The sequence below is a fragment of the Anopheles coustani genome, chromosome 3, assembly GCF_943734705.1.
Source record: "Anopheles coustani chromosome 3, idAnoCousDA_361_x.2, whole genome shotgun sequence".
In the NCBI taxonomy this organism is placed as follows: Eukaryota; Metazoa; Arthropoda; class Insecta; order Diptera; family Culicidae; genus Anopheles; species Anopheles coustani.
The window spans coordinates 17770001-17790792 of NC_071288.1; the positions used below are offsets into that span (position 1 = coordinate 17770001).

Genomic DNA, 20792 nt, shown 5'->3' on the forward strand with positions numbered 1-20792 from the left:
AGTCGGTGACAAAAATGGACGAAAAATGAGTTCGCAAGTTCGACACCTCAGCGGGAACAAAACCAAACAACCCAACGAACAAACTGCAGGCAGGTGTCGAAGGCGGTTCCGGGTATGTTGGTGGACCGGGTTTTTTCTTAGTGCAGGCCAGTGTTGGTACAAAGGTCGGGTTTAGAGCAAAGCGATGCAGGTCTGCTAATGTTTTGGTTTGTTGTCACTCGGGGTAGCCCCCCTGGCGATATCGTTACGTGTTATCGGACTTGCACTGCAACCACGTGCTGAACTCACTACCTACCGCCGGAAGTATGCGTCACATGCAACGTGTTGATGACTATTCTATCACTTTGTACAACGGTGAAACATTTGTCGTGTCCTCAATGACAGTTCTAGGAGGTGTGTGTGTTTTTTTAAATAGATAAAACCAATACCATTCGCCAAACGACGAATTCCTCTGCCCGATGGCTTGCCGGCAGATCTTTGCGAGAACTTTGAACTAGGTATACACTAGCGTTTGCTTGCAAATTGACTTGAACGCATCTAATTGTAAGGAAACGCTACACACTTTTAACTGGGAGCTGAAACAAATATGTCGGGAGTGTGAAGCAGCGATAAAAATCATAAAAATACTATTACAAAAACGATAGTTAGAGTAAAAAATGTACGCATGCAAAAACTACTGCATTCAGATTTGCAAAAAACTTGTATAAAAACATTTCACTACGAGTCGGTCAGAGTTTTTATGCGTTAATCTGTAAAAAAAAACGAATTGATACGTAATACAGTGGAAGGGTTAGAAAAACATGTTTAGTCAACATAGAAAGACAACATGTATTGGATAGTTTTCGAAGGTACACTAGAAACGCTAAAATTAAATAAATCAATCCATGCTGATTAATTACCATAGGTTATGGTAGTTCGTTACTTCTGCTTGTTGCAGAACTATATTATTTTATAATACTTTTGACATTGAAACCAGTGAAAGGAAAAATAGAATATGAAAGTGATTAAAGTAATATTACCAATTACTACCAACCAGAAAACACACAGTTCCAAAAATAGCACAATATTTTAAAAAAAACAGGTCACAAGTTTTCCCCATTCACCACAACAACATCTTGGAGCACTGACCACGGAAGGGTATTTTTGTTTCCTCAAGTAGACACCAATCCAAAATCATCCCTCAACTAACCAAATAGTTCGTGACCGTATCTCATACAAATATTTCATCCATCCATAAAACCGAACCGGGTGGGACGATGATTTACCACATGCTTAAATTGCTATGGTCTGGTTTAAGTGGACCTTCGCCTTCTGGATCGGTGAAGACGGTTAATCAGCGTGTGGTAAGGTTGCATCGTTTCCTCCACGGAACGGTCCAACGAGCCCAAACGGATGTCACCGGCGAAGCGTGACTAAATGGTACCAATTGTACCTTCACTTCGTCGACTTGCTGATCAATAATTAGAACATTACGCTCCAGTAGATCGTACGCTAAGTGGTACCCGGCGGAGGATAACAAGGACGCAACCGTAGAATCTAAAACGGTATCGGTGGTGCATCGGAGCAAAGTTGTCATTGTACGAAATGGCGCACGAAACTCCATCCAACCCGGTCGTCCTTGAGACATTGTTGAGGGATCGATATGTCTTGCTTTGGTATCCTTACAAGCAAAAAAAAGGTGGAGGAAATCAGTTCAGGAAACGCGCTAAGCATTGCCTTCTGTCGCAATTCAACGTTCCAAAAATACTCCTAACAAATCAATATTTATGCCACGTGAAACAACCTTTTGGAGACCAAGGTATAATCAGGAGCCGGTGAAAAATTTTATTACGCCGTATCAATTGAAGAAAATTTACCCTTGAACTGTAAGTGTCTGGCAAGCCTGCGTCCTAGGCATTTCACTTTTAGTTTGGCAGGCTGAGAAGTATTTGTTTAGCAGTCTGACACTTGGAGTTGCACAAAATGGTCTTAAAGAAAAAAAAATGGGGTAATGATACCTACAAAATTGGCACAAAATAACTAACAGGACCAAAAAAACCAATCGGCTACGACTGTTGGAATCTATGAGCTACGTTGCTACGGAACCACCGTTTGCCGTTTGTGGTGCAATGTGGCCAAAAGCAAAAATCGATAGCATTTCAAAATTACGTAACGGCTTTGGTTTTGGTGCCAGCGTCAGGAAAAATCAAAAAGATTTTTCAAGAAATCGTAAGAAAATCATGCCAAAAAAACGTCACTTCTCGTACGTACCTGCAAAAGATCACCTTCGGAGATTTCCTCCTCCGGTTCCTCTTCCTCCTCGCTGTCGCGATCGTGCTCATGCTCGTGACCCTCTTCCTCACCCTCACCCTCACCGTCACCGTCGCCATCTCCGTCCCCGTCACCATCACCATCTAGATCGCCGTCCAGTGGATCACCATCGTCGATATCCTGCTCGTCGCCATCATCCGGATCCTCCATGGTACGCGTACGTTAAACCTACCGTTGATCCCGGAAAACCACGGCTTGTAGAAAGATCTTTTTCAAAGAAAAATCCACAATAGCACCCAATAAACACGTCCGCTCGAGTGAGCAGCTAACGGTGCAGTGAAAAATCGAATCGAATTCAACAAATCATCGACCCCGACTTGGATACCTGGTTGCCACAGTTTTCCATGGTCTTACCCAAGTAGCGGGTTTGGCAAAAACAGCTATCCTTCCTCGTCGTCTTAACGGGAAAACATCCGAACTGACGTCAAAATATCGGTACTGGTTCGAACCAATGCTTTCGGCGCAATCCCAGTTGTTAGACGATCCTGTTTTTTTCCGGTTGTTTAGACCGGATCAACAAGAAGTGCGCGTTGCGTGGCAATGGACAGACGTGGACGAGGAAAATTGCGTTTCAAACATTCGGATACAAGCAGTATTGTTACGACGTAATAATATCAGTACAACCATTGATACCATTGTTATAATTTTGTTTCGTAGATTCTAATTTTTTACATAGTTTTTGTTCGTATCAATCTGCTTGATTCCAAAATATTTCGCTTCTCTTAATACATAAAATCACATGATATTGTTTTGCCAGTTTCAAACAAGTTGAACAAATTGTAATTACGCGCAAAATAACATATTATCAAAGCATGAAACAATGGATTAAAAAATTATGTGGACTGACCCAAATTAGACATTCCATTTGAACATCAAAATTTAACGGTCAACTTTTCCACCACCTTAAAGTGTTTCCTAGTGTATACTCCTTACTTCCAACCTCCCTGCGGACGGAACCTGTCTGCTGATGGAGTTCTACCATCGAAACTTTAAACATCACACAATCGATAGCTAAAGGGGAAACATTACCACCTCAATGCAAAGTATCCTTAAGATACAGAAACCTCCATCTATGAGAACATCAACAGAAACTAACCGTGACCATGGCAACTTCTGTGCCGTTTTGTCTATTTTCCGAGCAAAATATCAACAAACCTAGGTAAAGGTCACTTGTTGAATGGTGGATGTATTTCGACACAAGGTTATTCCCAGGTTCATTCAAGCGTATCTTAAAGAAATGCGATTTCATTGATAAATAAAAATTCATTCATAGAAATGTATGCAACTAAAGTTCAACGCACTACGACTGATGTAAAACATTCCAACAGGTGGCACCTATTCATAACTATTGGGTAAGACACCCATTCATAACGAAATCTTTGTTTGATCAATATCCTTGAGACCATCTGATTGCAGTCACATGGTGTCTAGTTTGCCTTTTTTATTTCTCCTTCTATTCAACAGGCGCTTCCTATAATCAGACACCAACTTGTTGCCTTTGTTTGTCAACAATAAAGTAAGCCATTATTCAACTGGTGGAAATATTGATACAACAATATCATTGCACATTTTGTTTATGTTCATAAAACCATTCATGTTGCTATGGGACGTTAAAGGTAGCCTATTTCACATGGCAGCTGGTAAACAAACCGTACAAGAACGACAAAACTGTTTCTATTAGACTGGCTATTAACGGTTTGATTTTCAAAACATAATTCCCTACTGATTCCATAAAATCTGAAACTAAAGAAAATCTTGAATAAAATAATGAGTTTGACATTTTACGTTAATTCGTTTGATAACAAACAGAAGACCGAAACCACTCGACAATGCAAACTTTCCTTAAAGCCTTTCACCTCGCGAGCGAATCTTGCAGCACGGAATTCGAAATAACAAGCTACGACGCTGTGCGCCTGTTATGGATTCTCTTTCTGCTCATTTGCATTATGATTGATTGCGGGAGACGAAGCACCGCAAAAATTAATCTAAAATTTGTAGTCCGGAAATGTGCTGCTCGTCCACGTTTTCCCATTCTGTCTCGTTTCCAAATCATTCCGGCTCAACCATCCGTAGGTTGAGTTAAGTTATGGTTTTTGTTGCTGCTCGCTGCTTTCCTCCAGCATGATCCAATTAATTCTACGGACCACGCTGCGCCACTCCGATTAGTCACGTGAATGCTTTGCGTTCGTTCGCAATTCCGATGTGGCATAGAAATCCAAGCACCAACCTCACTTAAATGTGTCCCATTTTCGCGAGAAACAAGCAACAGGCGTAAAGTGTGGCTAACATCCTTTTCTGTAGAGCTTATCGATTCGCTTGGCATTTATTTTACTGCCGCCGGTCATCAATCCGGCCCAACGCCGATACGGATTGGTGGGGGGGCAAACGTTCTCCAACCGTAACATCGCCCTTGCCATTGCGCCCAAAATGGCATCGTCAACCGCTCCTCGCTTTCGCTGCGGAGGAAGGATATGGACAAAATTATCCAACCACTTTTGCGTACCAACGTGTTGATCTGTACACCTACGGTCGTTGCGCTTTCCCGGCGATCCCGTATTTTTCCTCGACCGAAACGTGAACATTATTCCCGTTTATGTTTATTTGCATATGATTTATTGGCCAACACGGTTTGAGGAAGGTGTGGATTCGGTTTACGACTTGCTTTTCACTCGCTGCTTTCATGAAATTTATTGTTTCGGATAAGACATACAAAAAGATAGACCGATACCGCATGGTGGCCTTTTTTTGCCGTCAACGTTTAAAGCTTAAGGTTTGAAAATAAAATTTAAAAACCCCTCTTAGGTTGGGTAGACGCGACATCTTGGATTTTTTAAATTCAACTATTTATTGATAAAATGTGAATCTAAACGCACGATTTACCATCGAACTGAACCAGCACAAACTTTAGTCTTCTATTTAGTCAAGCTTTATAATTCTCTTCCAATACTGGTGGATACGTTCTACGTTTCATTGGACTTGCCCGATTTTTGAAAGGTGTTAATAATTCAACAAAACACTTCAACCCCGCCTTCCGCTGTGTACACAGATTCAGATCTACGGCAAAGAACTTTCATTAACATCTTCTCGGTTCAACAAACAACACTTTCTCTCGCTTGACATCTTCATCGAAAACTGCTCAATAGACAATTCACCCGAAAACCTACTCGTTAGTCCGAAACAACTCATCCAGAACGGAAGATGAAACTGATGGTCATTTTTTTGCTTCCCATCGTGGCGACGGTTGGAGTGGTTTGTTCCGTCGGTCAATCGAGAGGATTGTTTCCCGCAATGACCACCCTACAGGTAGGTTCGTCTGATGACAGCTCAAATTTCAAGATCGTAATCAATCACCCCCGTCGTGAGAGAAAAGTGTTGTGACAATTCCGTTAATAGGCGCTTGCGTTCCCTTCCCCCACAGCTCACGATGTGCACCGTTACGAATGGACGTCTGTTCAAGCCTGAGAAAAAAGAGTACCCCGTCCGGCGACTTGGCATCAATTTGGGCTTCCAGGTCAACTACAATCTTCCGTTTCGGCTGCTGGACTTCTACAAGCCGGCCTACTGGGCCCGTGCTCTGGTCGGTGTGGTCAACGGGCAGTTCCGTCCGACGACCGTCGTTTCTGGGCGCAACTTCAAACGGGCCGTTACGCACAAGGATTCCGATCTGACCGCGGGCCAGTTGTACCGCGCGGCGGAGGAACTGATGCAGGCGATGCAGTTCGGCTCCGACTGCCTGGCGAAGAGTGTTTGCGAACTTGCCCACAGTCCATTTCATCGGGAAATTAATCAAGAGGATCTGCTGACAGATGTTGCACATTTTTTACTAACGTAAGTACACGAAGGCATTCGTTGAGGAGCTTCCCTTATTGGTAATTGACATATGCTTCACTTACAGGCCCTCCGTACATCGAGCGTTCGGCGAGACTGAATACCGTGATCGGAACATATATGAAATGGCCGAAAATCTTGGCGCAAGTGGGGCCGACTGCGAGCTTATTTATGAAAAATGTCCCAAATCGTTACTGGAGCACTATTCAAAATTTGATTAATCCAATACAGAAAACCAATCAGGCATATAAATTAAAAAAAAAAATCTCACATTAACGAGGTTAATAGATTAATAATATAGGAGGTTAATAGGTAATAGAAGGTTAACAATTTCATTAAAATAATTATTTAGATTTTTTTAGAATAATTCCGCTTATATCACTATAAACGCATGCTCAAAAATGCCATAGAATATTATGGAAAGTTGTACTAAATTTGATGGAGCTTTTGTTATCCTGATATCCAAGACTCTAAAATCATCAAAGGATGTTTATGGCACAAAAGACCTTTAAAAAATATCCTTTTTGCTGAAAAATCCCCGAAGGATTGGATTGTCCGAAGGACATTCTCTGGTTATGACAATGAGTTTTTAGAAATATGTTTATTCAAACATTAATGAACGATAAAAAATATGTGTTGGACCAAGTTTTCCCGACTTCGTCTTTCAGAGTCACGCGGTTACACTCCGGAAAGTGATGCCTCGTTAACCTTGGGGGACTCGGCGATTTACCTTTCGAGGTGATTGCTCGGGGCCGTTGTATGGAAGGAACGAGATCAGGTCCCGTAAGTAGTACTGCTGGGTTTCACCACACTATCAATCGTAGATAGCTGGCGGTGTTAACCAAAACTGTGCGAAAATATCTGCCCTACTCCGGAAAGTGGTTTCCTAGAGCCTAACTTGCAAATTGCGCAAAAACCTCAATCCATTGAGTGATGGATCCATTGATGTCCATTCGACATTCTACCCAGCGTTCGATTTGAGTAAACTTACATCAATTACATTGTCTCTAGATCGACTAGTTATGTGACTAATTCGACTCAAATCATTGTGAGTCGATTCAAACAGTTTAGGATCAAGTCAGAATCGAATCAAATCGAGTCCCAAACCAAATCTTTAGAATCTGTCAGATGGGACTCGAATCTTTAAAATCCGTCAAATGGGATTCGAATCTTTAGAATCCGTCTATGGATCGAATCTTCGAATCTTCCGAATCCCGATTCTGCCAACAACCCAGTCTCCCGAACACGTGCTTTTTCGATAAGCTTGTCGGCCGGGTTTTATTAAAAGCTCGGCGGCCGAAAAAACCGGCGTAGGCGGCCGAAAAAGGTGTCGGTTTTCAAGCGCTTCGGCGTGTCCCTTTAAAAAAAAAGTCTTGTAGGACAGCTGTCAACAGCTCCAATAAGAATTTCAACCCAAATTGGGAGAGAAAAAAAAAGAGTAGCACGCATGTTGCGACGTACGCGCGTTCTCTCCTTCTCTGTTATGCGGGTTCCATCTATTTCTGAGGGAACGTAGGAATCCGTATGATATTTTGTTTCAGTTTGCAGGTTGGAGTGTTTCTGGCAAGTCGTGTGTAGAGATCCAGTACAAGCGTGTTGAATTTCGTGAAACTTTTTATTAGTGCTGAAAGGAAAGTAAGTAGAGAAGTGTAATCGATGTATGATAGATTGTGGAATGTGATTTACCTTGATGTCGCGGTGATCCATATGCGCCACGGGTGCTTCTTTTAACATCAAAGTTTTGAGCTAATAAATATGATCCACGCAACGGTTACTACGCATGTTTATTTCTTTGGAATCCACGTTTTCTTTGGAATTATAGGCATCGTGAACTGATTGCATGATTACGGACTTTTTGCATGTGATGTTTTATTACTTGTTGAAAAGATGCAACGCTGATAAAAAAATGTAATGGAATGATTTTTATTGCAGAATATCATCGCATCATGTTTGGAGGAGAGTCTTTGGAGACCGATGGTACTGTGCTAGTAGAAATAGAAGATGCTGCAGCATTCGAGCGAATGCTTCGTCAGCAAGATGAGAGTCCATCAACAAGTTTACGTAAGTAAAATAACAATTTTATAAGTGTAATAGCATTAAATTTTCCTCTTTAGCATTTTCCCAGTGTTCCACAGTGTGTACAAGTAATGCATTGCCAAATCTGCCCACCAACCTGGACATAATAAATGAGATTAGGGCTCTTAAAAATTTGTTTAATGAGCGTGAAGAGGCCAGGGAGAAGCGGCTCTGCATTTTGGAAAAAGAGAACCGGGAATTGCGGACCGAACTACGACAGTGCAATGCCAAATTAGACGCAGTGTTAAGGAATACTGCACTGGCAAATGTAGCTTTAGAAGAAGTAGTCGCTGCAAGCTGTCCCCGTGGAGGCATAATGAGGCATACCAATTTTCAATTTTCACCCATTGACTGCGACGATGAATTGAAGCAGTTGAATGAGTCTCTAAAAGAAAATCCCGAATATAGAGAGAAATTTTTAAGTTTTTTGAAAAGCCGAGTAACCAGAACAGACCCGGCAAATCGATTGCACGATGCAATAGATTTAATTTTTACAAAACAGTTTTTTGCATCCATGAACTGGACAGGGTTCAGCATGAACCCTGAAGTTACAAAATTAGGATTAAAGCGTTTTAATGAGGTGGTAAGTATATTTAGAGAGGTGGGGGGAAATAATAATTTAGTATTAGATGTAAGTTATGTTAATACTTTTTTAAAGAAAAAACTACATCACGCCAGGGAACGAATTAATATTAAAGATGGAAAACGAACATCTAGTCATATGCAAAGGTAGTATATAATTTTTGATTAAGTTTTAGTAATATTCATATGTTTTCTTTCATATTTCACTTAACATTCATAGTTCAATATCCATAATCTTTTTAGTATTTTTATTGTACCATTATGGATTTTTTTCAATTGAATTTTGAGCAATGAAATTAGTGGTGTAATTTTTTCTTTAAAAATCACAGAGGGGAGAGTTTTTAGTGGGTAGTGGTCTTCGGACGAGTCCCACACACCGCTGCCATCGCACCCCTCGGCAGTGACGGTCCGTAAGAAGGATTTTCTCTCGTTAAAAAAAAAAAAAAAAAAACTTTGATACTAACTATCGATTTTATTTTTTATAATCTATGCCAATCTAATGTATGTACAAGAGGCACGAACACTAGATCTTCTGCAGTCCCTAATGGTACTCCAACTAATTTACATTTTATATTATCTAAGTTTATGTCCTCGTCCTCCAACAATCCACACGTTTCACATTTATAAATGTCCAAATCACTCGATTCTATTGGTTCTTCAAAGAAGTTTTCTTTTCCTAGCAGTTTACGGCCGCTTACTACGTAGCCACTGTCCGCACTCATGGTGCTTTTTTCATACCTCATAATGTTGTTGTCTTTTGTTAAAAACCAACAGTTTCTGCTATCATTCCGTAGCACAAAGTTCCTGCGAACACGTAGGATGGAAAACTTTCCATTTTCACGACAGAGAGGTGTGTTTGGTGCCATCGATTCCTTGTAAGAAGACATATGAAAATTGTCTAATTCGGACAATCGATTTATGGCCTGTTCCAAATTTTTGTTACCGCCACGCAAAAGACCTTTTAGATGCTGCAATTCGTTCTCGAAGGGGTACGTAGACAAGGACGGAAGGGGACCAAGACGAGCCACTTCTTCGTAGATGTGCTGCAGGTTGTGGACGTTGCTGCCTACGTAACGTTCACCATAGACCACACTGTACTGCGCTACAAATTGCTCCAGCAGTTGTCCGGCCAATGGCCACTTCCGACGGTACACTGAGGACGACAGAAGTGTCACTCCACAAAAAAATAGCAGAAAATGCTGATAGCAGTCTTGCGACACATGCTCCTTCAACACCACAATACTTGCGTAGTGTAAGAACGATGCAAACTCGGATCCTTTCCATCTTCCAGCGTACACGATAGGGCGCAGTGGTCGATGTATTTCAATGGGGAGTTTGATAATCCCCAAAGCTCCCGTAATCTGATCGCACTGTGTTGTTGACCAACGTTTCGTACCCAAGGAACCATCACGCCACCCAATTAGTAAGCGTTTCATTACACCTAGGTCAATAAGATGCAAGCGGTCCGCGACAATGACATCATTAATCATGTCGAAACCACGAAGATCTAGCAGCGGCGTCCGAACCTTACAATGTTTCGGGTATTCATGCTCCCGGAATCCCTGGTCTGTTCTTTTGGGTGCGTTTACGCCGGGAAACACAACAGTGCGGCCAGCTTTATTGTACTCCCCATGTACAGTGCACTTCATGCACCCTGCGTAGCCTGTATGTCCAACAATACCTGCGTCGAAAGGTAAAATTAATTAAATAAATTACTGTATATGCCACATAAATAATATATCCTTTTTGTAGTGCAGCTTACCTTTTACGAACGATCTGGCAGGAGTGTCCGCGATAATGGCCCGTAGTTTGATCGCTATGTTTTTTCCATTTATGACGATTCCATGCTCGATAAGGAAATTCATCTCCTCTATCATCGAACGCAGGTATTCTTCGACGTTTAGGGGCTTCGTGGATCCGTAAAAAATGGCAACCGTCATTACAGGCACTTGTGGTAACTCGTGTATATTTATAAGTATGGGCCAAAACTGCAAGGTAGTGCTATTGTGAAGAGGCAAGCCGTCGATTGACACGTTCAAAGAAAATGTGTTGCAGGGTGGTATAGATTTCCTACGATTATAGAAGAGAATATAACTTATTAAATAAGAATGTGCAATAACATAATTCAGTATTGTAAAAATATACTTGCCAGAAATGATTCAATAAACAATTTTGCACACCGTGGTACCAAAACTGCCCTCCACCAATTTCTGCGATCTGTGATGATGCGTTCGTGTTGGTTCCCAACAGGGTTGCGTAGGTGGTAGGAAATCGCATTCCGGTTCTATTCATCATATCAAGAACCATTTCTACGGAACAAATGGTTTGTTTGGTTGAAAGTGCCCAAAACCTGACAGAATCTATGAGGGGCATTTTTTTGAAGGGCGTGTTGTTTTCCTCCACAACACAGCGATCATGGCTGGCGTTGGAATCTTCATCGTCCGAGCCCAAATAATCCGTCAATACAGTTTCCGGCTTATCGGATGTATTGAATTCGGCCTCGTCCTGCACTTGCCAGTTCGATGGTACATCAGAAGCACCTCCAGCTTGCACTTCACTTGGATTACTTGCATCTTGCTGGGGAACTGGAAAAGGAAAATCGCTATATTCACTGAGCACTAGACTTCGAGTATTGTTTACTTACTTAATCCACTCGATCCTGCTTCATTTTCATCGGCATTGGCTGGCAAATCTACCACCATGTACTTGGCAATTCGGTGTTGCAAATTGCCAGTTTCCCGCATCCTTTTAATATTGTCAGACATTTTTCACTGATGTTTTCTAATGCACTTTATTTATCGAACCTTGCTGCTTGATAGTTGAACGAAAAGTAAATTAAACGCGCGAAACGAGCTGGCAACGAAGAGAGAACAGGTAAACAAAATCGCTTTAGGGCGAGGTACGCGGGGACACAACGTATGTGTGGTGTGCGGAGCGAGTTCTACCCGTTGGAAACGCACACACTCTCAGTTCGCCGTGCGCCACACACACTCTCAGCGCGAGTTGTCTACCCCCGTCCTAGTGTAAGCAGGATCGAATGTGAAACTTAGAGCGAGAGATCCGAGAGCTGGCCGAAAATTTTAGACTGGGAATAGTCCACAACATCAACAATCACGTTGTGGATTATTTTGTTGTTGGTCCCATGCTATGGGAAAAGTTTTGCTTACAATCAGGCGTGAAGAAACGTTTAGTTAAATATCATTCGGTTAACGTATGGTTTAAAGATGGCCAGTAAAACGATGGCAAAAGGGAGAAAGAATCCTTCCAGCGCGGTAGTGCCCAAGACCAAACAACATATGGATACAGAAAGTGATGAGCAAGAGGTATGTTTTGGGGCATTGGTCTACTTCCTGCCGTAAGCGGAAGCACGTTTTGTAACATATTATGCACTTGATTGCAGTACACAGCCCTCAGTCGCAAACTTCAAAGCAAGGTGGAAGCGTTGAAAATCCTACGGTACGAGCTGGAGAAATGCCGCACGGAACGGGACCAGTTCAAGCTGATGGCGGAAACGATACAGCTGCGCTACTCGGCCATCAAGAACAGCCTGAATTCGCCCGACTTTCAGGCGGCCGGCTTCGGGAACAGTTCCGCCGTCAGCCTGCTGGTCAAGCAAACGCGCGAGCGTAACGAAGCCCTCACGACGGAGCTGGAATCGCTTAAGCAGCGCCTGTACGATCTCGAGGGTGACATTAAAGTGGTGCGCGCCAGAAACGTGGAACTCCAGGACACGTGTGGCAAGCTGAAGGCAACGAACGAGTCACTGCTGTCGGTCGGCGGTGATAAGATGTGGCAGGAAGACAAATCAAGGCTAATAGCTCAGCTCGAGCAGTTCCGAAAGCGAAACGCCCAGCTGCAGTACGATTTCCGGTCCTTGCTAGATGAAAAAGAGGAAGCCATCACGGAGCGGGACGCGTACAAGTGTAAAGCCCACCGACTGAATCACGAACTGAACGTGGCCTTACGGGGTGGCGATGGTGGTGGTCCGCAGCCCCTGCTGGACATCGATGGACTGATACTGGAGAATAAATATCAGGCGGAGAAGATTACCAACATTGAAAACGAACTGGCCCTCGCACGGCAAGCGGCTAGCAAGTATAAGGTAAAATTAAATAAATTAGCTCTACCTAGACGACTAGTTATTAGTTAACTAACAAATACTAATTTTGCATATAGTCCATGCTGGAAACTAACCGGAAAAAGGGTATCATTAAGCTCGGCAACAACAACAATAACAAAACTATCATGTCTCATTCTCAAGGTTGGCGGAACGTAGCTAGCATTCGTTTATCGCAGAATGTTTTTCGATTAGAACTCTTCCTGAAACGATCGTTTTTACTTGCAGTTAAACATCTTCTCGAGAATGGAACCGTCGACGAATTGCCGTTGAAAGCAGCGACAATTTCTGACCTAAAGTCACTATGTCTAGCGCTTCTAGATAATGTGAACGATAAAAGCCTTGCCCTGGCCCACCAGAAAAAGACGAACAAGTAAGATTTTTGAAACTAAATACTTATTTTTTGGCCCTTTGTGTAAACATTTAAAATCGAATTGCAGGTTGTTAGGATCCAAAATTGCCGAGCTAGAGCAGCGTATTAAAATTATGGCTGGCTGTGGCGACCGGGCAACACTGTCGAGTTTGTCCCCCTCCCAGTACCTACTGAATGGGTACAGTTCGGCCACGGTGGACCAATACCCAGATCCGGAGGATATCATCAGCCATCGAAGTGATTCGAACGGTGACACCAACACTCCCCGGATCGTTACGACGCTAGAGGGTGCTCCCCCGGAAGGAACAAGTTCCAGCGGTCCGTCGCAGAGTGGAAATCGAACCGAGCCACTATCGTCGTGCTCAAACAAGAGTGGTGCGCTCAGCTATTCCGAAGAGGGCGATGATGATGACGGCGAAAACGATTGCGATGGAGACATAGACCACGCCACGGACGATAGTGCGGCAACGTCCGCTTCCAACACGGAAGAGCTCAAGGCAGCGATAGCACAGCTGGTGGCGTCGGTGGAACGAGATCTCAACGTGGATGAAAAGCTTCCCCAACTGCCGGACGATATAGCGGCACTCATAGAGCAGTTGAAAGATTCGGCCGATAAGGTGCAATGATTACGTTTTAGAATACGAATTGAGCGTTACTAATCCTCTCCTAGTGTGCAGGAAGGTGTGTAAGTGTACAACAGGAAAACAAACCTTCCGAATACAGGGAGGTCGTCATGTCTGTTTCGTTTTCCTCCTTCTCTTCCCACTATTTATAATCCACATTATATTCTATGGAGAAAACTTCATCTCTGTGCTAACTCCTTGGCAATCTTTGATCCCCCATACTCCCGTCAGGCGGTCGTGATCGAATCCGCCTGAAACTGATTATACCGCACGTCGTGACGACACACGTTGAGGCGAATCTGCGATCCGGTGCTCCCGGATCGCGAAGTGTTATGCAAAATAAACCAAATATCTTTAAAACCACACAAAACCGTGTTTGTTCGAACTGCTGCGAGACGCAGAGGGAGGTAGGTAAGTAACAGAGTTCTAGTCAATAGGAATAGGAGGACGGAACTCGTAGAAAAAACGAACCAACAAAGTGAGCCTTGTGACGGAGTAACCCATGCTGCTCTGTGACGTCCTCAAACAGCGGGGATTTATGCGCTGATCCTCCCCGTTTCCTTTCACCCGATCGTTGACACGAACCGTTGGTCCCGTGCGCTAATCTTGCACCATTGTGTCCCGTCTGGTGCCGAGGTGCGATCTCTCCCGGCGGATCGGCATGTTAGCGGTGCTGCGCTAAAACTCACCGCAACGCAACGGCACCGACGAAAAGTGTGAGTGGGGAGCCGCATTGTAGTACCGGCATTGATGGTGGGAATGGGGGAGAGGGGGGGGGGGGGGGAGTCAAGATTGATTTCTTATCGTCCTCGTCCGACCACCTCTTTCGCTTTCTGCCCCGATCAAAAGGGACAGCCTCACGGTATTTGGTTGGCCCAGTCTCTATATATATAAGACGCATCGGATCAGCCGCGAGCCCATATGGACTTACCGTCCACTGAGGTGTGTGTCAAGTGTCGTCCCCTGTGTGGTGTCCCTATCGCTGTGCGAATGGTTCGATCAAGTGCCTGCGCGAGCCTCTCTTCTGGGACGAGTGGAAAAAGTTAGTGCAACAAATTTTGGTTACGAACCCCGAGGTGCCTTGGAGCCTGAAGCTTCGTCACGGCAAACTACAAAGTGATCAACTGGGCGAAAGAAATTAAACTGTGGCCCAAAAGACCCCTTGTGCAACGGTTCGGGGTCGTTTTACATAAACACCGCCTAAACAAGTGGAACTAAGTGGATGTTAAACGATAAAATTGTGTTAAATAAATTATTATATTAGACGGTGAACGAATTACATTCCACCGACGGCCGAAAAATGGTGCGGCATGATGCCAAAGCTGGGACTGGGCAAGGGTTTGTTAACCCAACGGTCACCATATCGGACGAAGCTGTCGTGCTGGAGATGAATAATGGCAACGGAGACACCCGTGTACATCGCGATAGTTTGCTAGGATTGAGGTAAGGCTCAAGGCTGGTGGTTGGTAGAATGCGTTTTTCTTACCTACAACAAACGGCCTCAAATCAGATCAAGAGCACTAATGTTCTTATTTTAATTGCTTCGCCATTGCAAAGCTAATGAAGTCAACAGATTAATGCTTGATTTACGAATATAACATCAAATGGTTGTTATTAAAACGATAATTGATAAAAGTAACGTAAAGTGAAGCAAGAAGTTTAAAGATAGCGATTTAGCAAAATATTTAAAAAAAATATTTATTAGTAAAAATCATTCCTGAACAAAAATACGTTGGTTTCGATGAGTACAGTGGACTCCCAAATAACTACGATCATTCTGGTTGTTTTGCTTATTTAAAAAAAAAAGTCACAAGCTCCTTTACCGACTCGATCATAAAGTGAAAAACTTTTTAAAGCTACTAAATTTCATTACAAGTAGTGCTGACTGTTGAAATATCGCTTCATATATATCGAAATATCGAAAAAAAAACCTTGCTTTCTTATAGTATTCGTATCTCGCTATGATGTTTGGTTCAGTTGAAATTATGGTCGTTTGGGATACCAAACGATAAATAAATTTTTAAAAAACAACTTCTTTTCCCCGGTTAAATCTCCCTGGGTTTTATCCTAACGTTATAAAATATAATGGAAACATCTCAATAATCAACCTAAACAGGTGCCCTTCTTATCGCTCTATAGTATTTGTACGGCAAGTGAAAGGTTTGAAAAATGTGTGTGGAATAATATACCCTTATTCCGCAGCTTTGAAAAATATACAGCAAAACAAATATGAATCATAGAATGTTTTTAGAAAAGATTTGGTTCCAGGATTGTTCATTACAGTACGATCAGGTCGTAGATCAAACGATATCGCAACCACGCTCTCGGCATTGCTTTGACCAAAGGCAAGGCAAAATGTTAGAAGCGAGACTAAAAAAAACTAAAAATAATTTAATTAACACTCGATTCCGTTTACCGTACTCATTCGAGGGCTAATATTCGCTAACTAATGGTGTGAAATTTCCGAGCACCAGCTCAATCGTGACACGAGCGAACCTCGATGGCGACAATAACTTGATTGGGGTAAAGCCGATCGACACACCGGTACCTGCTCCGGTGACCGCGCTTGTCAGCCCTGATTTTTTTCCCAACTGCAAGCCGTCGTCAGCATGCGTCAGATTAATCGACAGCAATGCTGCTGCACCTTGAGCTGGGGGTCACCCTTCGTCACGGTCACTGGCAGTCAACGGATGGCTGTGAACCACCAATAGTCCCGTCCGCCCTAATCCCTGTCTAATCCTGTCCCTTTCGTGTGCACTCCCCCCGATAGTGAACCGCTACCTCGCTTGGATCATTACCGGGCCTCGCAGCGCAATGCGAAGCGTCCCTCAATCGGTGTGCTGCACGGTGATCGCGACTCCAAGGATGGCCAACCCGACGAACAGCTGGAGGAGGATACGAAGGCACCGGGACACGCCATCCGGCTGGGCTGGGTTCAGGGCGTCCTCACCCCGTGCCTGCTGAACATCTGGGGTGTTATGCTGTTCCTGCGTCTCAGCTGGGTCGTTGGCGAGGCGGGCATCATCCAGACGTTGATCATCATCGCACTGTCCTATCTGGTGTGCGTGATGACCACGCTCTCACTGTCCGCCCTCTGCACGAACGGGCAGATCAAGAGTGGCGGCCTGTACTACATCATATCGCGGTCGCTCGGGGCTGAGTTTGGCGCCTCGGTTGGCATTGTGTTCGCCTTTGCCAACTCGGTCAACGCGGCTATGAACACGATCGGTTTCTGCAGCTCTCTCAACGATCTACTGAGTAAGGCTCTAGCGTGCCGCACCTCCCTCTGCGGATATAGCTCAATCCCTGCTGTCCCTATTCCATCCCAACTTCCACAGAAAGTCTCGACACGAAGATCGTCGACGGTGGCGTGAACGATATCCGCATCGTGGGATCCATCTTTCTCCTGCTCATGATCATCATTTGCGCCATCGGAATGGACTGGGAGGTGAAGGCCCAGAACTTCCTGCTCGTGCTGATCGTAGTGGCGATCTTCAACTTCATTATCGGTGCGATCATCGGTCCGGGCGGCTCGGAGGAGGATATCGGCAAGGGTTTTCTCGGTATTTCGGGGGCATTGCTGGCCGCCAACATGGGACCGGGGTATACGATCATGAACGGGGTGCAGCAAAACTTCTTCAGCGTGTTCGCCATCTTCTTCCCGAGCGTGACCGGTATTCAGAGTGGAGCGAACATCTGTGGCGATCTGCGCGATCCCGCGTCGGCCATCCCGAAGGGTACGCTATGGGCTTGTCTCATCTCGGCCATCTCGTACGTGCTGTTCTCTTTCATGGCTGCTGGTTCCGCGGTGCGGGAAGCGTCTGGAAATGCTAGCGATTTGGTGGGCGTTACATTCGCCAGCTGTGCGGGAGGAGTAAGTAGAGCTGTTTTCCTTCGCCAAGTCCAACCCGTTTTATTGATTGCCCTCTTTATGGACCCTATGTCCGATGCAGAACTGTACCACCTATGGGTTGCTCAATGACTACACTGTCATGCAGCTGATCTCGCTCACCAGTGCGATCACATACGCCGGTTGCTGGGCGGCCACACTCAGCACGGCCCTGACGAACATCCTGTCCGTGCCGCGACTGATTCAGGCTCTCGGCATCGATCGCATCTACCCGGGGCTGATCTTCTTCTCCAAGGGCTACGGTAAGCACGGCGAACCGTACCGCGGCTACGGGTTGGTGTTCTTCGTGTCGCTCATCTTTATCCTGATCGCCGATCTGGACGCGATCGCTTCGCTCATCACCAACCTCTACCTGGCGTCGTATGCGTTCATCAACTTTTGCACGTTCCATGCGGCCACCGTGAAGCCTCTCGGCTGGCGACCAACCTTCCGCTACTACCATCCGTACGTCAGCCTGCTCGCTACCGTGCTGTGCGTGGCGATCATGTTCCTGATTTCGGTCGTCTCGTCCTTCGTCGCGATGGCGTTCATCTTCGTGCTGTACCTGGTGGTCGTGTACCGGAAGCCGGACGCCAACTGGGGTTCGTCGGTGCAGGCGCAAGCCTACAAGACGGCACTCAACTCGACGCTCAACCTCGAGGGTACTGGCGATCACGTGAAAAACTATCAGCCACAGATCCTCGCCATCGCCGGCGATCCCATGCAACGGCCGGCGCTCATCGATCTTGCCCATCTGATCACGAAGCACAGCGCGCTGATGGTGATTGGTAATATCATACCCCAGCGGTTGCCGTACAAGCGACGCCGTACCCTGTCCGATATGGGCAAGAGCTACCTGAAGGACTCCAACATTCGGGCGTTCTACAAGGTTGTCGACGGAGTGGACTTTGACCAGGGAGCCAGATCGTTGATACAGTCGACCGGCTTCGGTCGCCTAGCTCCCAATATTCTGATGCTTGGGTACAAAAACAATTGGCGTACTGCTGGACACAACCAGTTGAATGCCTACTACAATACACTGCAGTGAGTATGCCAAGTTCCCATCAATATCGGACGTACGCCATTCTACGTCATCCAATTCTCGTTCGTTCCCCCAACAGCACCGCATTCGACAACCGTCTCGCATTGCTGATCCTGCGTATGGGCAAGGGATTGGACATCTTCAAGGGGCTCTCGAGTACTGACCTCTACAATCCGGTACCATCGCCCCAGGAGACGGCCATTGCGGTCCCCAAGCGGATGATCGCCCGACGTTCGCTGATGCCGGTCAACTCGAACCTCGACCTGCACGAGCTGATGCAATCGACGCGCTCCAGCCAGACGTCACCGGCACCGACGTTCCATGCCGCTCCAGCCTTTGACTATCCGCCACCGCAGGTCACGGCCGAGCCGGAAGCGAACCTGTTCAAGCAGAAGCAACCGAAGGGCACCATCGATGTGTGGTGGTTGTACGACGACGGTGGTCTAACGATGCTCCTACCGTACATCATAACAACCCGCTCGAAGTGGGAAAAGTGTAAGATACGGGTGTTTGCGCTCTCGTCGGTCAACCTCCAGGAAGAGGAAAAGAAGTAAGTACGATCCATTGACGGCACCGAAAAGCGAAAAAAAAGGTTCTAAACATGTCCGCCTTTTGCGTTTGATGTTTGTCCCCTGTTATAGTCTGAAGATCCTGCTAGACAAGCTACGCATCAGCTACCTTAGCCTGACGATGGTCACGGTGACGGATAAACCGATGGAGTCGACAATCCTGGAACATCGTGAGGTGCTGCGTACCGTGACCGATAGCAACGACGATCTGCCCGTGCTGTCCGAGGCGGAGAAGCACCAGCTCGAGATCAAAACCAACCGCCAACTGCGCCTCCGGGAGTTGCTGCTGGAGCACTCGAAGTCGGCCACGCTTATCGTCATGTCCATGCCCGTCCCGCGACAGGTACGTTTAAGAGAAAAGAAAGGCGATGTAAACTGTGCGACGGAATTATGATTGTTTTTTCCTTGACCAACCTAGGACACCGTGTCGGCCGTTCTGTACATGTCCTGGCTGGAGATGTTAACCAAGGACATGCCACCGTTCCTGCTCGTGCGCGGTAACCAAACGGAAGTGCTCACGTTCTATTCTTAGAAACCAAAAAGCAAAACCATACATGTAATAATTCGACGGGTTCCAATCCCAACCAAACCCAACGGTGGTGGCCCACTCGGTCGCATCGGCAAATAAAATTCAACATCCAACGAATGATTTGTGCAGTGTGTCTTTACCAGCAGCTCCGCAATCAATCCCGTGGATGCTGCGTATCATACATTTAGCGCCGCCCCACGACATCCGACACGCGAATGTAAATTGGGAAGGCACACGGTGTTCCGGTGCTAATTGGATCATGCATGACGATGTTTTGCTCGATCGAAGGCGACGGTCATCAATCGAAACACCCTTTGCTTAGGCGGGGGTTTGCCCTTTTTCCGGTCCGGAGATCGGTGTGATCTCAACTCGATTGTGGAGGGATCGAGGGAAATAGTTAAATCGTGTGTCCCTTATTTGCTGGAGCACTTATGAACACAATCGGAACCATTATTTAAGAGGCTCGGTTGCTCATGAACCGATTTAAACCTGATGGATAAAACATACATCACAGAACGCTGGATAACATTTCCTTGTGTGAACTATACGGATGCAAACCAGCTGCAAATAGGGATTAAACAATCCAAGAGATTTGCGTGTTTCTAAGTTAATATTACACACATATTATGCAATTAGGGTGGATATCATATGTGGTATTTAGAAAACAATCGACTTATTAAGACCACCACTCCTATGAAAGTAACTTTTCTCTCGCTACAATGTCCATGTTTCTCCACGCAATTTTGTTTTTTAGTTGAAACGCTCTAGGGCCTCAACTGTAGTGAGAATAAATTCCAATCCAACGCCATTACCGCAAGACACCATTGACACAGTAATGGCACAAAATATCTACC

At 45.2% G+C, this 20792-nt stretch overlaps 5 protein-coding genes across 5 annotated transcripts in view; 3 read left to right on the forward strand and 2 right to left on the reverse strand.

The window, feature by feature from the left end:
• Positions 1-2460, reverse strand: part of LOC131272572 (dynein axonemal heavy chain 5) — a 22458-nt gene extending 19998 nt beyond the window's left edge. The window contains exon 1 of the mRNA XM_058274349.1: positions 2251-2460. Coding sequence (XP_058130332.1) covers positions 2251-2460 — 210 coding nt within the window. The remainder of the gene's footprint in view (positions 1-2250) is intronic.
• A 3048-nt stretch (positions 2461-5508) lies between these two features.
• LOC131272195 (uncharacterized) lies at positions 5509-6359 on the forward strand. Its single transcript, XM_058273854.1, has 3 exons — positions 5509-5613; positions 5729-6138; positions 6206-6359. Exons 1-3 carry the CDS (start codon positions 5509-5511, stop codon positions 6357-6359), a joined length of 669 nt encoding a protein of 222 aa, XP_058129837.1.
• A 2188-nt stretch (positions 6360-8547) lies between these two features.
• LOC131272203 (uncharacterized) lies at positions 8548-10784 on the reverse strand. Its single transcript, XM_058273866.1, has 3 exons — positions 10559-10784; positions 9535-10477; positions 8548-8599 (listed from the first exon to the last, which is right to left on the reverse strand). Exons 1-3 carry the CDS (start codon positions 10734-10736, stop codon positions 8548-8550), a joined length of 1173 nt encoding a protein of 390 aa, XP_058129849.1. The 5' UTR covers positions 10737-10784.
• Positions 10785-11980: 1196 nt separating this feature from the next.
• LOC131258496 (coiled-coil domain-containing protein 149-B) lies at positions 11981-14252 on the forward strand. Its single transcript, XM_058259821.1, has 5 exons — positions 11981-12119; positions 12197-12898; positions 12973-13057; positions 13142-13286; positions 13354-14252. Exons 1-5 carry the CDS (start codon positions 12021-12023, stop codon positions 13910-13912), a joined length of 1590 nt encoding a protein of 529 aa, XP_058115804.1. The 5' UTR covers positions 11981-12020; the 3' UTR covers positions 13913-14252.
• Positions 14253-15209: 957 nt separating this feature from the next.
• On the forward strand, positions 15210-19941 carry LOC131258453 (bumetanide-sensitive sodium-(potassium)-chloride cotransporter-like). Its single transcript, XM_058259776.1, has 7 exons — positions 15210-15352; positions 16680-17167; positions 17248-17783; positions 17863-18842; positions 18920-19390; positions 19482-19752; positions 19828-19941. The coding sequence occupies exons 1-7, from the start codon at positions 15210-15212 to the stop codon at positions 19939-19941; spliced, it is 3003 nt and encodes a 1000-aa protein (XP_058115759.1).
• Positions 19942-20792: the final 851 nt, after the last annotated feature.

Coding starts and splice junctions, on each gene's coding strand:
- LOC131272195 (XM_058273854.1), top strand. CDS start 5,509: ATGAAACTGATGGTCATTTTTTTGCTTCCCATCGTGGCGACGGTTGGA. Junction 5,614..5,728: donor CCGCAATGACCACCCTACAG/GTAGGTTCGTCT, acceptor CTTCCCCCACAG/CTCACGATGTGCACCGTTAC. Junction 6,139..6,205: donor GTTGCACATTTTTTACTAAC/GTAAGTACACGA, acceptor CTTCACTTACAG/GCCCTCCGTACATCGAGCGT.
- LOC131272203 (XM_058273866.1), bottom strand. CDS start 10,736: ATGACGGTTGCCATTTTTTACGGATCCACGAAGCCCCTAAACGTCGAA. Junction 10,478..10,558: donor TGCCAGATCGTTCGTAAAAG/GTAAGCTGCACT, acceptor CTTTCGACGCAG/GTATTGTTGGACATACAGGC. Junction 8,600..9,534: donor AAAGACAACAACATTATGAG/GTATGAAAAAAG, acceptor ATTTTCTTTTAG/AGACTCATTCAACTGCTTCA.
- LOC131258496 (XM_058259821.1), top strand. CDS start 12,021: ATGGCCAGTAAAACGATGGCAAAAGGGAGAAAGAATCCTTCCAGCGCG. Junction 12,899..12,972: donor AAGCGGCTAGCAAGTATAAG/GTAAAATTAAAT, acceptor TTTTGCATATAG/TCCATGCTGGAAACTAACCG. Junction 13,287..13,353: donor CACCAGAAAAAGACGAACAA/GTAAGATTTTTG, acceptor ATCGAATTGCAG/GTTGTTAGGATCCAAAATTG.
- LOC131258453 (XM_058259776.1), top strand. CDS start 15,210: ATGGTGCGGCATGATGCCAAAGCTGGGACTGGGCAAGGGTTTGTTAAC. Junction 18,843..18,919: donor GCCTACTACAATACACTGCA/GTGAGTATGCCA, acceptor TTCCCCCAACAG/CACCGCATTCGACAACCGTC. Junction 19,753..19,827: donor CCATGCCCGTCCCGCGACAG/GTACGTTTAAGA, acceptor TGACCAACCTAG/GACACCGTGTCGGCCGTTCT.